Source organism: Herpailurus yagouaroundi, unplaced genomic scaffold (assembly GCF_014898765.1).
Source record: "Herpailurus yagouaroundi ecotype Mexico unplaced genomic scaffold, PumYag 202, whole genome shotgun sequence".
Classification (NCBI taxonomy): Eukaryota; Metazoa; Chordata; class Mammalia; order Carnivora; family Felidae; genus Herpailurus; species Herpailurus yagouaroundi.
Window position 1 is genome coordinate 183,586 of NW_024412433.1, and position 12,822 is coordinate 196,407.

General features: G+C 48.2%; 1 protein-coding gene across 3 annotated transcripts in view; it reads right to left on the reverse strand.

Moving 5' to 3' along the window:
- ING5 (inhibitor of growth family member 5) overlaps positions 1-12,822 on the reverse strand; it is a 23,156-nt gene that overhangs the window by 7,362 nt on the left and 2,972 nt on the right. For all 3 annotated transcript variants that reach the window (XM_040450372.1, XM_040450373.1, XM_040450374.1), the window contains 3 exons: positions 10,164-10,330; positions 9,190-9,301; positions 8,929-9,022 (listed from right to left, as the gene is read on the reverse strand). In XM_040450372.1, the coding sequence (XP_040306306.1) occupies positions 8,929-9,022; positions 9,190-9,301; positions 10,164-10,330 (373 nt within the window). The remainder of the gene's footprint in view (positions 1-8,928; positions 9,023-9,189; positions 9,302-10,163; positions 10,331-12,822) is intronic.

Here is a 12,822-nt window from a genome sequence, read left to right on the forward strand (position 1 = left end):
TCCCTACCAGCCCCCCCCACCCCCCCCAGCAACAGTGTCCTCTTTGCCAGTGCCGCCTCTGGCCTGAGTGCTGCTCGCTGGAGGCAGTGCTGCCCATGAGGGCCCCAAGGCCTGTCTAAGCCTCTTCTCTTTGTAAGTGACCTGCTCTCTGTCTCTGGGAAGAGGCAGGACTTTCTCTGTTTATCCGAAATCCGTGTGCATCACAAAAAGGTGTCCCGTCCACATGCTTTCAAAACGTTTCAGGCAACTCTCCAGACTAGGACGTGGTTTCCTCTGTTTTCCGCCAAACCTCGATTTCTCAAGCTGGCCTCTGACACCGTGTCTCACCCCCTGCTGGATCGGTGGGGTTTCCTCCCCGAGACTCACCTGGAGGACTGGTGCCAACCTGCGGTGGGGTCACCCCCAAACGCCCCAGGGCACGCGCCTTCCGTGTGCCGACCGCACTTCGGCGGCCCTGTGCGTTCTGCTTGCGAAGCTGGACTGAGCTCTCACACCGCGAGCTGACATCTGACCTGAGCACCTGTCCCCCAGGTTCAAGGGCGCCACCCAACCGGCGAGGCGGCCTGGGATCGCCCCTGGGCACCTCCTCTCCGGTCTCACCTGAGGGGGCTCTGGGGTGGGCGGGTGAAGGGCTGCCAGGAGGTCTTTCCCACCTGCCAGGCAGGCTGGAGACCCCGTATCGGCCGTGCTGGCCACCTCACTCCGACACTACTGGGCACAACAAGTGTCCTCCGAGCCGATTTCCCGGGACATCGCAGGCATCCCTCACCAGGCACTGCCAGGGATCCCCCCTCCCGTGCCTAAACCTCCAACTGCCCGATGTGCTTTCCAGGCACGAATCAGAGCCAGACTTCAGGGCGGGCCCGGTGCCCCTCACACACCCCTCACGTCAGCGGCCCCCGTGGCCCGTCCTGACCTCCGTACAGTGCTGCTCGGGGGCCCGAGAAGGGATTCGCACGGACGGGCCGGGCCCGGCCGGACCCGCCCAGGCGCTCTGCACACGTCGCCACCCGACGTGCCCCGCTCCTCCTCTGCAGCCAGCCCAGCACAAAGGGCCGGATACCCGCCTCCTCGGCGCCATCAGACAGCGGTCAGCGACGCACACGCCGTCACGGCTCTGCCGAGGGAAAAGCCACGCGCCCAGCCATCTCCAGTGTGTCCACACAGGTGGCGGCGAGACTCGTGCGTCACCGTGAGGTCTGCGGCACAGGCAGGTGTACCCCCGCCAGGGAAGCTCTAACCGCGTCTGAGAGCTGGGGCCTCGTTCCCTGTGAGGGACCCGTGGGGAGGCGGCCAACGAGAGCGCCTGCTGTCTCCAGAAAAGGCCACCACGCCTTTCGGTTCTGAGCAGCGTGGAGCAGGAAGACTCGGAGCCCTGCCGCCACGAGTCAAAAAACCAAACCCAACAAGTTGCTAAAACCACATTTTCCAGACACCGGAAAGCTGTGGTGTGACAAGGCCCTAAGGCCAAGGGAAGGGCAGTGGCCAAGTGGGCAGGCCATCTGTGTCCCGGGCTTAGCCGAGGGCTGCCCGCCCTCTGGGGGCCACACAGAGCCGGCACGGCCACCGACACATGAGAGCTCTATATGTGGGGCAGCCGTGACCCCACAGTCATTCGCTGAACCTGGGGGCGGCACAGAGGCTGCAGAGCGGCAGAAAGGCTGAGCGCTGAGCCATATTCTCAGGGGAGGGGCCCGCCTCTGTACAGCGGCCTGTCCTCCACACCTCCGCCAACCCCAGGAGCAACACAGGCAGGAGACAAGAAAGGAAAGCCAGGGCGTGGACTAGCCACACAGGCGCCTTTCAGGAGGGGGAAATAAACCCTGGGTCCCCCACTGAGAACTGGGGGGGGGGGGGTCTTCCATCGTGAGACCTTTGACATCAGAGGGGACAGGGGACAGGGCCCAGGTAGAGTGGCCACTGGCCTCCAGCCTGCTCCATTTGCCTGGACTGAGAGCAAAATGAACTCCTTCTGGGGGAACGGCAGAAATCTCACCCTCCGGGTTCCTCTTATACCTAAAGTCAGACAGACAACAAAAAAAACTACAGGACGGGAAAAAGAGCAGGAAAACGTGAGTGAAAGTCACGAAAAAGCTAATAGAAGCAGAGCCACAAATGACCCGATGTGCAAATGAGCAGACAAGGGCTTGAAGCAGCTGTTACAAAGAAAATCTGAATAACGTGACTGCAAACAGGGAGACTCTCCAAAGAGGAACTAAAATCTGTACAAAAAGGAATCAAAGGGTGTTCGAGAATGGAGAACGCCACGTACGAGACGTCCTGCTGCTGGTCTCGTCCACCCGGAACTGACTCGGTCTGACCGCTCATATGTCAGCCAGTCGAAGGAGACCCACCAAGGGCCGGGCCCTTTCGATCCCGTCTGCGGGCCGTGTTTTTGGCCCAGCCTCAGGTGCCCCACCAGACCTCCAGAACTCTGGCGCAAGCGGGAGCACACGCGAAAGCTCCCCCGGTCACAGATGGAACAAATCCACCGAGCACGGGAGGAGACCCCCCCCCATGATGATGCTGAGAGAGGATGTACTGACATCTGTCAGCGAGATCTAGACTCCAGGAAATGCCGGGAGTCACACAGTCTGGGCTCCGCAGAAGGAAAGCTGTGAAGAAAGGAAAGGGATGGAGAAAAACTGACGCGTGAGAGAGACTACAGGGCTCGTCTAAAGGAGAAAAGAAAAAACCTTCCGTTTCTGACCAGGATATAACAACAGGCACCAAACGTGCCCCCCACCGTGAACAGGGAGAAAACCGGACGAAACACGCGACGGCTCTTCAGACGCTGACCGCGGGCAGCACAGGACGGCGGCCCGAGAGAAGGTAACCGAGGCGAGCCCTGCAATCGTGTCGGCTTCCTGCTGGAGGCACTTCCCACACTCCAGTCCACCGAGACGAAAACCAAACGCAGCATGGAGGTCTAGAACTGAGGGAAAAACCAAAGTTCCAGGAGGGCAAGGCTGCTGGCATTTGGTGGCAGGTTGCTAGAAAGGAGGAAGTAAGAGAATGTGCTCCCGAAATCTGCAGAGGGACCCCTTTAAGTTTTCAGCAAAAAACTAAGCTGTGCACAGGTGAGGGTCCCTGAGTCCTGGAAGAGGGTACAGGGCGGCTGGGAGCTGAACTCGCCAGAGCTCACACACAGACTCGTCACACTCGCTCCACGCGGCCAGCAAGGAGAGGCCTCGCTAAACACAAACAGCATTCAGAAGAGAACCCAGAAGGGCTATACCTTAGCAGTACGGCTTAACCAACCCTACAGTAAGGCTACCCTAACCTAGGCGTTGGTGGTCTGTTTCTGTAAATAAAGTTTTATTGAAACACAGCCACATATTTTCTGTGGATGCTTTTGATATAAAATAGCAGAACTGAGTGGTCACAGCAAAGACAACACGGCCTATAAGCTTAAAATGTTTACCATCTAGCCCTTTAAGAAGAGAGGGTTTTTGGAGCACCTGAGTGGCTCAGTCGGTTAAGCGTCCGACTTGGGTTCAGGTCATGATCTCACGGTTCATGGGTTCAAGCCCCGCATCAGGCTCTGTGCTGACAGCTCAGAGCCTGGAGCCTGTTTCAGATTCTGTGTCTCCCTCTCTCTCTGCCCCTCCCCTGCTCGCACTCAGTGTCTCTCAAATAAAATAAACAAATAAACATTAAGAAAAACGGATTTTTTTTTTTTTTTTACAAAGGTTAAACATGTGCCTGCAAAGGATCAAGTTGATCCACAGGTAATTAAACTATTGACCAAAAAATTGGAAAATAAATTCAATACCTGTTGAACGAAGACAACAAAATCTGGACACTCAACAACACACATTCACATTGTCTATCATCCCATAAAAAAATCACTAGATGTGTGAAGAAGTAGGAAAATGTGACTTCAACCAGGAGAAAAATGAGTCAGAAACAGACTACGCATTACGCATGGACAGCTTTTTGTACCTCACTCATGCCTTAATAAATTGGGGGTTTTTTAGCATGCTTTTCTTTTCTTTCTTCATTTTAGAGAGAAAGAGCACGAGAAGAGAAAGGCAGAGGAGAGAGAGAGAGAACCTCGAGCAAGCTCTACTCTCAGCACGGAGCCCAACACGGGGCTCTATCCCACAACCCTGAGAGCATGACCTGAGCTGAAATCAAGAGTCAGACACGCAACCAACTGAGCACCCAGGTGTCCCAATAAATAGGTTTTTAAAAAAGAAAGAAAAAACCCCTGGAAATGACAGAATCAGAAAAGAAGATCTTTCAGAAAGCTATCATAAATGTGTATGCTCAAGGAGAAAGGAAAACATAAATGTAATAAGGGAACCGTTGAATAGTACTTAATAAATACGGTGTAAACAGAACTTCTTTACAAAAAAAAGCTCTTAAATGAAAGATTCACTAAAAGAAGATTAAGTTAGACACTAAGGAAGAAGACCTGAAGACAAAGTAATACAAACTATCCAAACAGAAGCATAGGAAGAAAAACGTTGAGGAAAAAAAAACCACCACCACCGACAACAACAAACGAGCTGAGCCTCAGTGAACTGCCGGAAAATATCATGCCAGCATACATGTAATTGAAGGTCCATAAAAAGCCAAAAGGGAAGCAGAACTGTCTGAAGAACATCTGAAAATTTTCCCAATTTCATACAAACTACAAACCAATAGTTCCAAGAAGTTCTCGATGAGGTCTAAGCCAAATATATACAAAAGATCCACACCGGGACAGATCATAATTAAGTTGTTAAAAATCAAATTGCCGAATGGATATCTTAGAAGCAGCAAAAACAAATAAAGCCACGTACATTCAGAAGATCAAAGAAAAGGCTTTCTCATCAGAATCCGTGCAAGATAGAGGATACCAGGGAAGGAAATATCTTTAGTGCTGGGAAAAGTCAACTAAAATTCTGAGTCCAACAGAAATAGCCTTAAAAAAAAAGAGATAAAATAGACATTTCCAGACAAGAAAATTTTGAGAAAACACCTCAGCATCAGCAGACCCACAGTGTAGAACAACGTTGAAGGCAGTTCTTTAGCAGGAGAGAGAGGACAGCAGAGGGAAATCCTCACGTCCGTAAAGAAACAAAGGCAGCGGAAACGGTACGTACATGGAGTGACAATAAAACCCTTCCTCGTGTTTCATAACACTAATGTTAGTTATGAACACTAACATTATCAGTGGTTTAGACCTAAAATAATAACAATATGTTGTGAGGCAAATTATCACGCGTAGAAGCAGAACTTTTGACGACGGCACAGAAGGCACGAGGAAAAACAACTCGTGTGGGTTCTTACATTACACACAAAACAGGGTAATATCATTAGAAGTTCACTGTGGTAAGTCCATGAACAGGGAAGACACACTAGAACAGTCCTTAAAACAGAATACCAAAACATGTACTCAAAAAAATACATACGGAGCGCCTGGGTGGCTCAGTCGGTTGAGCGTCCAACTTCGGCTCAGGTCATGATCTCACAGTTCATGAGTTCAGGCCCCGCGTGCGGCTCTGTGCTGATGGCTCAGAGCCTGGAGCCTGCTTTGGATTCTGCATCTCCCTCTCCCTCTATTCCTCCTCCACTCGCACTCTGTCTCTCTCTCTCAAAAATGGATAAAGATTTTAAAATAAAATTTTCTAATACATGATTAATCTAAAAGAAGACACTAAACTAAGAGACGCACAAGCGGACAACTACCAGCAGAAGGTAAGTTCAAATCCAATCATATTGGTAATGATGTTAAATCTGAGTACTCTAAACATTGCAGTGAAAAGGGAGACACTGTCAGACTAGATTAAAAAAAAAAAAAAGCGAGACTCAACTTCGCTGCCTTCAGGAAACCCACTCGAGGGGCGCCTGGGTGGCTCAGTTGGTGGAGTGTCCAACTCTTCATTTCTGCTCAGGTCACGATCTCATAGTTCATGCAATCAAGCCCTGTGTTGTACTCTGTGCTGATGGTGCAAAACCTGCTTGGGATTCTCTCTCTCTCTCTCTCTCTCTCTCTCTCTCTGTCCCTCCCTCCCTCCCTCCCCTGTTCGTGCTCTCTCTCAAAATAAATAAATAAACTTAAAAAAATAAACCCACTCTAAATACAAAAGCATAGGGGCGCCCGGGTGGCTCAGCCGGTTAAGCGTCCGACTTCGGCTCAGGTCATGATCTCACGGTTTGTGAGTTCGAGCCCCGCATCAGGCTCTGTGCTGACAGCTCAGAGCCTGGAGTCTGCTTCAGATTCTGTGTCTCCCTCTCTCTGCTCCTCCTCCACTCACACTCTATTTCAAAAATAAATAAAAAGTTAAAAAAAGTTAAATAAAATAAAAAATAAATACAAAAGCATAAATGTGTTGCAAGTAAAAGAATGAAAAAGGAAAAAGACACACCAAGCGAAAACTCATCATAAGACAAATGGAATAACTATCATAATATCAGACCACGTAGACTTCAAAACAAAGAATATTACAAGGGAAAAAGGAGGAAATTTCCTAACAATGAAGAGTCAGTTATTTTTAGAAAAAACTAAATGCATATGTTCCAACAAATAACAGACTTTCAAAACATGTGAAGCAAAGCTGACAGAAGAAACAGACAAATCCACAGCTTGAGTTAGAGACTGTAAGATGTTTGTCTCCGTAATTCATCAAGTGAGTAAACAGAGTGTCAGGAAGGACACAGAAGACCAACAGGACTGCCAACCAAGTTATCCGACTAACAGCTACAGAACATGCCGCCACCAGCAGAAAACACAATATTCTTCTCAAGGGCATATGGAATGTACAGCAAGGCCGGACCATAAACCATAACACAAGTCTTCATCGACTTCAGAGAATTTCAATTATACAGTGTTCTCTGATGACAGCAGAAATATTAGAAACTGAAATCACAAAGTTACCTGGAAAATCCCAAATTACTTGGAAGCTGAAAACATACTTCTACATAAAATATAAGTCAAAGGAAAATCAGAGGAAATTTTAAAATATTTTGAAGGAAATAAAAATAAAACATACCTAAATTTATGGGACATGCTAACAGTAATTAGACTTAACAATAGTTTAAAAAAAAACTATAGCTTTAAGTGCTTATATTAGAAAAGGAAAATATGAAAATCACTGATCTTAGTTACTTCCAGCTTAAAAAGCCAGAAAAAGAAAAGTAAATCCAAATAGCAGGAAAGAAAAAATAAAAATACAAGCGGAAATCAATGACAAAGAAAACAAACAACAGAAAAAATATAAAAACCGATGAAACCATGAAGCACCTGGATGGCGCAAACATCCAATTCTTGATTTTGGCTCAGGTCATGATCTCACGCTTTGTGAGATCAAGTCCCGCATCAGGCTCTGCACTGACGTCACAGAGCCTGCTTGGGATTCTCTCTCCTCCTCTCTCTCCACCCCTGCCTCGCTTGCACCCTCTCCCAAAATAAATAAATAAAACATTAAAAAAAAAAAAAAAGTCAATGAAACCAAAAGCTAATTCTCTGAAAAGATCAAGACAAAATGAGAGAAGACATGAATTATCAATATTAGGTCTGAAAGAGGAATCATCAGTACAAAATCCTACAACAGAAAGACAATCATGTAATATTATGACCAACCTGGTATCAATAAATCTGACAACTTATATGAAACAACCAATTCCTTGAAAGACACAGATTACCAAAACCGACTCAAGAAGAAATAGAAAGGTTGAAGAGTTCCATAACTTGAAAGTGAAAACAGCATTAAACTATAAACTTAAAGTATCTTATTGTATGTAAACCATTCCTTAATAAAGTTAAGTTAAAAGAGAAAAAAATAAAAGGGTGGCTGGGTGACTCAGGCAGTTAAGTGTCCGACTTTGGGTCAAAGTCATGATCTCGCAGTTCGTGGGTTCAAGCTCCGCACTGAGCTCTGTGCTGACAGCTCAGCGCCTGGAGCCTGTTTCGGATTCTGTGTCTTCCTCTCTCTCTGCCCCTCCCCCATTTGCGCGCGCGCGCGCGCGCGCGCGCGCGCTCTCTCTCTCTCTCTCTCTCAAAAATAAACAAACAATAATATAAACAAATAAATAAAAGGGAAAAAAATAAGGTTAAACTATAGCATCCAGGAACACACACGCAGGGGACAGAACTGCAAAGAATGGAAACAAACACCACGTAAGTCTGGGTCGTAGGTCCCCGGGGCAGAGGGAGGAGGTTACGGCTTCCACAGAGCCATGAAAGCACTTTTGGCTGAGGTCAATCACTGGCCAGGATGTGCCTCAGAGGAATTCGTTAAACTACCTGCTTCTTCTGCATTTATTTACTGCAAGATGGTATTCAGGGTGTTTCTTAAAAGTTTAAACAGAACCAAAACTTCTCCCGTTTTTTGTCAAGAATGGACTGTCCTGAGATCTCCCCATAACCATCAGAACCATCTCCCCAGAAGCTACTCAGCTCTCTACCGTTTTCTGAGTCTAAATGTCACTTCTGTGAAGCAATACAAGAGTGAGGGGGGTGGGGGGAGCAGGTGGGAGAAAGCTTTAAATGAAATATGCTGAAATTCAAGGTAAATGACACATCTGTTTAATAAATACAGTCACGCAACTTAATGATGAATATATCCAAAATATATATTTATACATAAAACAACGAACAGCTATATATTTAGCTGCTGAAGTGTGGCTCAGCCTGAAATGTCAGTAAATGTTATAATGTCACTCAAAAGGCAGGACACACAGGGGCTCAGAGCGTGGGTTTTGGAGTCACACCGCCCTGTGCGAACCCGGCTCCCCGCACACCAGCTGTAAAACCTTGGCCGGTCACTCTCCCCAGGAGCCCCGTCAGGCTGCCGAGCGCAGGTGGAACCGCACCCACAGCGGGCACGCAGGGAGCGCCTCCTCGCTGTTAGCGGCCACTGGTGCTCCTAGATGCTAAGTAAATACTAGCGCTAAGTAACCTCTGGGGAGAAAGAGACAAGGAAAAGAGCCTCTCACCCTCCTTTATGCTTCTTTTTCTTTGGAGTGTCTTCTTCTGAGGTCCTCCTGCCACGACCTCGGGAGCCTCTTTTTTCTTTCTGACCTCGACCTTCTGAAAGACCATAAACACCCCAATTATCTGCACAGAATTCACTGAAGCAGGACAAGATTTACTCAAACGTGATATTTACCATAATGTTCCTAATACATTTATCAGACAAAACTCTTCAAAACTCCGTACGTAACGGTAACAAAATGAAGAAAAATTAACAGACTTGCTTTTTAACCCTCGTCCTCCGGAGCTTTCAAAGTCACTGCCCTCCATCTTGTCCTTCAGGTCTGCTTCGAAGCGTGCCAGGTCTGCATCGAGCCTTCGAATGTGTTTATCCACCTACAGAAAAGGATGCTCGCAAGTCATTTAAAAATGGAAGCAGGGGGCGCCTGGGTGGCGCAGTCGGTTAAGCGTCCGACTTCAGCCAGGTCACGATCTCGCGGTCCGTGAGTTCGAGCCCCGAGTCAGGCTCTGGGCTGATGGCTCAGAGCCTGGAGCCTGTTTCCGATTCTGTGTCTCCCTCTCTCTCTGCCCCTCCCCCATTCATGCTCTGTCTCTCTCTGTCCCAAAAATAAATAAACGTTGAAAAAAAAAATAAAAATGGAAGCAGGACATCTCAGGAATCACAAACACACTGGAAATCAACCAGGACGTACATTCTTGGATTCAGTTGAGTCTTCAATTAACAGAGCGCTATAGAACAAGGCCCGCCATCCCAGTTTATGTGGGGGTCTTTGTCCCCACATGCTTTGACACCTCAACAGAGTAACTGCCACTCAGGAAAACCGTGAAGGCAGACCGTAATGAGACACGGGGCTGTGAAACGCAATGGAATGGGGGCGAAGACATAAAAATCTGAAGAACGTACAGATTTCAGAGTACAGGTTCTCACAGAAAATGCCTCCGATGCCTTAGGTATTTAGACCAAGACGGTAGAAAGAAGAGAGAGAGGGCAATGGGGTCAAAGCTCGGGGATGAGACAGTTACCCGGCCCCACAGAAGAGACCTACAGACGCTGCCGAGACTTGACAAGGAGCCGGCGGGCTCGCAACACTCAGCCAATGCCACGTGCCACAGTCCACAAGGAGGACTTGTCGGGGCACCCAGAGGGTGTCTTCCGGCAGACAGGGCAGCACCACCCCCCCCCCCCCCCCGCCACCCCCTCTTCCCGCAGAACAGGGCGGGGCCCACCCCTCCTCACCATCTCATAGGTCTGCATGGCCAGCTGCACCTTATCATCACTGTACTCCTTACACTTGCTGTAGGCGCTCTGGATCTTCTGCAGGTGCTCCACACGCTGGTCTGGAGAAAGCGTCTTCACCGTGGAGATATACTCCGCAGCCAGGATGTCGATCTCTGCCTTCTTATCTGATGGGGAAATGGGGGAGAAGCTAGTCCCCGCAGGGGGTTCCAGAACAAGCCCAGCAGTGCCGATTCTAGTGACGGTGGCTGACCGAACTCCGAATTACTGCTGGTAGGAGCACAGTGGGCACGGCCTTCTGCAGGGAGCCTGGCGCGGGGTGGGGGGCACAGACGCCACAGCCAGGGCAGCGTACCCAGGAAGTTACAGCGCACAACCGGGCACAACCATGGTCCAGGTGAGAACACATACCGGCCCCACCAACTCTCAACGCCCCCGAGTAACAAATTATGTGCTCATTCAGCCACAACCTGCCTACTGCCCTCAAGTCCACACCCGAAAGATTTAGGATCCATATGGGAAAACACCCATAAATGCAGAAAACAGGAAACAAGGCAAATGTGCGATCTATAGTAAGACGGATCAATAAACTGTGGCCCAATCACATGGAATGCTACCCAGCACCAAATAGCACAGCTGTCACCCACAGCAATGTGTATTAATCCCACAAAAGGTGGCACTGAGCAAGAAAAGCCAGACACAGGGGCACCTGGGTGGCTCAGTCGGTTAAGTGTCCAACTTTGGCTCAAGTCATGATCTCACAGCTCGTGGTTCCAGCCCTGCATCCGGCTTCTGTGCTGACAGCTCAGAGCCTGGAGCCTGCTCCAGATTCTGTGTCTCCCTCTCTCTGTTCATGCTCTATCTCTCTCAAAAATAAACATTTTTAAAAAATTAAAAAAAAAAAAAAGAAAAGCCAGACACAGAGAACAACATACCGTGAGATTCCACTGATAATTAGGGGTGGACTGATACAACTCTGAAATCTCCGGTTTAGCGAGGTGAGAAACCTACTGTTGCAGGAGGAAAGCTCGGGGTGCCAGCCCCTTGGGGGGAGGGGTAGCATGCTCAGCAGGGTTACACGTGCCCCAGGCTCCAGAGGCTCCATTGCTCCATCTAGGCAGAGGTTCGTAAGTTGGTATTTGTTAGACAATTTCTAAACATATGCTTATTCCTGGATGTAAATGCCATATTTCACAATAAAAAAAGTCTCCGTATTTGCTAGTAGGGAGACTGTACCTCAGTAAAAAACCACAGCTATCCTGATCTTACAAAACTGTGCCAGGCACAATGAATGAAAAATCACCCATACCCAAGTACGTTGCCACAAAACACAAAACCTCAAGGACAAAGAAGCAGCAGAAGCTGCTAAACAGGAAAAAGACCACATATATAAAGGATGAGGAATCCAAACAGCATCACATTTCTCAAGGGCAATGTGGAAGCTGGGAGACAAGGCAGCAGTGCCTTCCACATTCTGAGGGAAAAGATGGTCAATATGGAATTCTATACCCAGCCAAACTGTTCATCAAATAGGAGACCAGAACAAACACATTTTCAGACATATAACATCATAAGAAATCTACCTTCCCGTGTACCCTTTTCCAGGAAACTACTGGAGGAAAGGCTGCAATAAAACAAGGGAGCAGATCAAGACAGAGGATGTTTACAACAAAGCATTCAGGGTCCTGCATTGAAGACAAGCAGAGGCAGAGCCTGTGCAGCAGGCCTAGAAACAACCAGCCCAGGTATAGCCTGCAGGACAGGAAGCCCCAGGGGAAAAGGCTGCGTTTGGAGAGCAAACTCAGAAATGGCAGATAACCTAGTGTAACACACACACGGAAAATGTGGAACATGTATGAAATGTGAAAAACAAAGCAATTATGAACTCCCAGAAAAACAGAAGTTATTCAAAACAGGTCACACAAGCACAGCATGTAACATGGCCCAGCTGCAAACCACCCAGTCAAGAGTCCTGAAGGAAACATCATCCCTGTTGTACTGCAGGTTCAGATTCTAACCCACTACACCAGGAGGTGGCTGGGTGGGCGGGGGCAGTGCAGGAGCTGGGCAGGTGCAACTGGGGAAGCAAACCTTCATATTCCACGGTAACAGAATAAACCCCAAAGCAAAAGGGAGGTAAGTAAGAAATAGCAAAAACATGATGTTTAGAAACAGGGAGTTAAACACCAGAACATCAGAAAGTGCTCTTTTTAAACTATATACACACAGTTTAAAAACAAAAAATAATTTTTTTAATGTTTTATTTTATTTTGGGGAGAGGCAGGAAGGGCAGGGAGAGGGAGACAGAGGATCTGCGCTGACAGCAGAGGCCGATGCAGGGCTCAAACACTCGAACCATGAGATGATGACCTGAGCCAAAGTAGGACATTCAACTGACCGAGCCACCCAAGTGCCCCGAAAAACATAAAGTCTTTTAAAGGAAAAGAAAGATGACAAACATTCTGATTGCAAGAGACAGATGATGGTCATAAAAATGATACATGAAGGGACACCTGGGTGGCTCAGTCAATTAAGCAACTGAATCTTGATTTCGGCTCAGGTCATAATCTCAATTTGTGAGTTCAACCCTTGCATCAGGCTCCATGCTGACAGTGCCGAGCCTGCTTGGGATTGTCTCTCTCTCTCTCTCTCTCTCTCT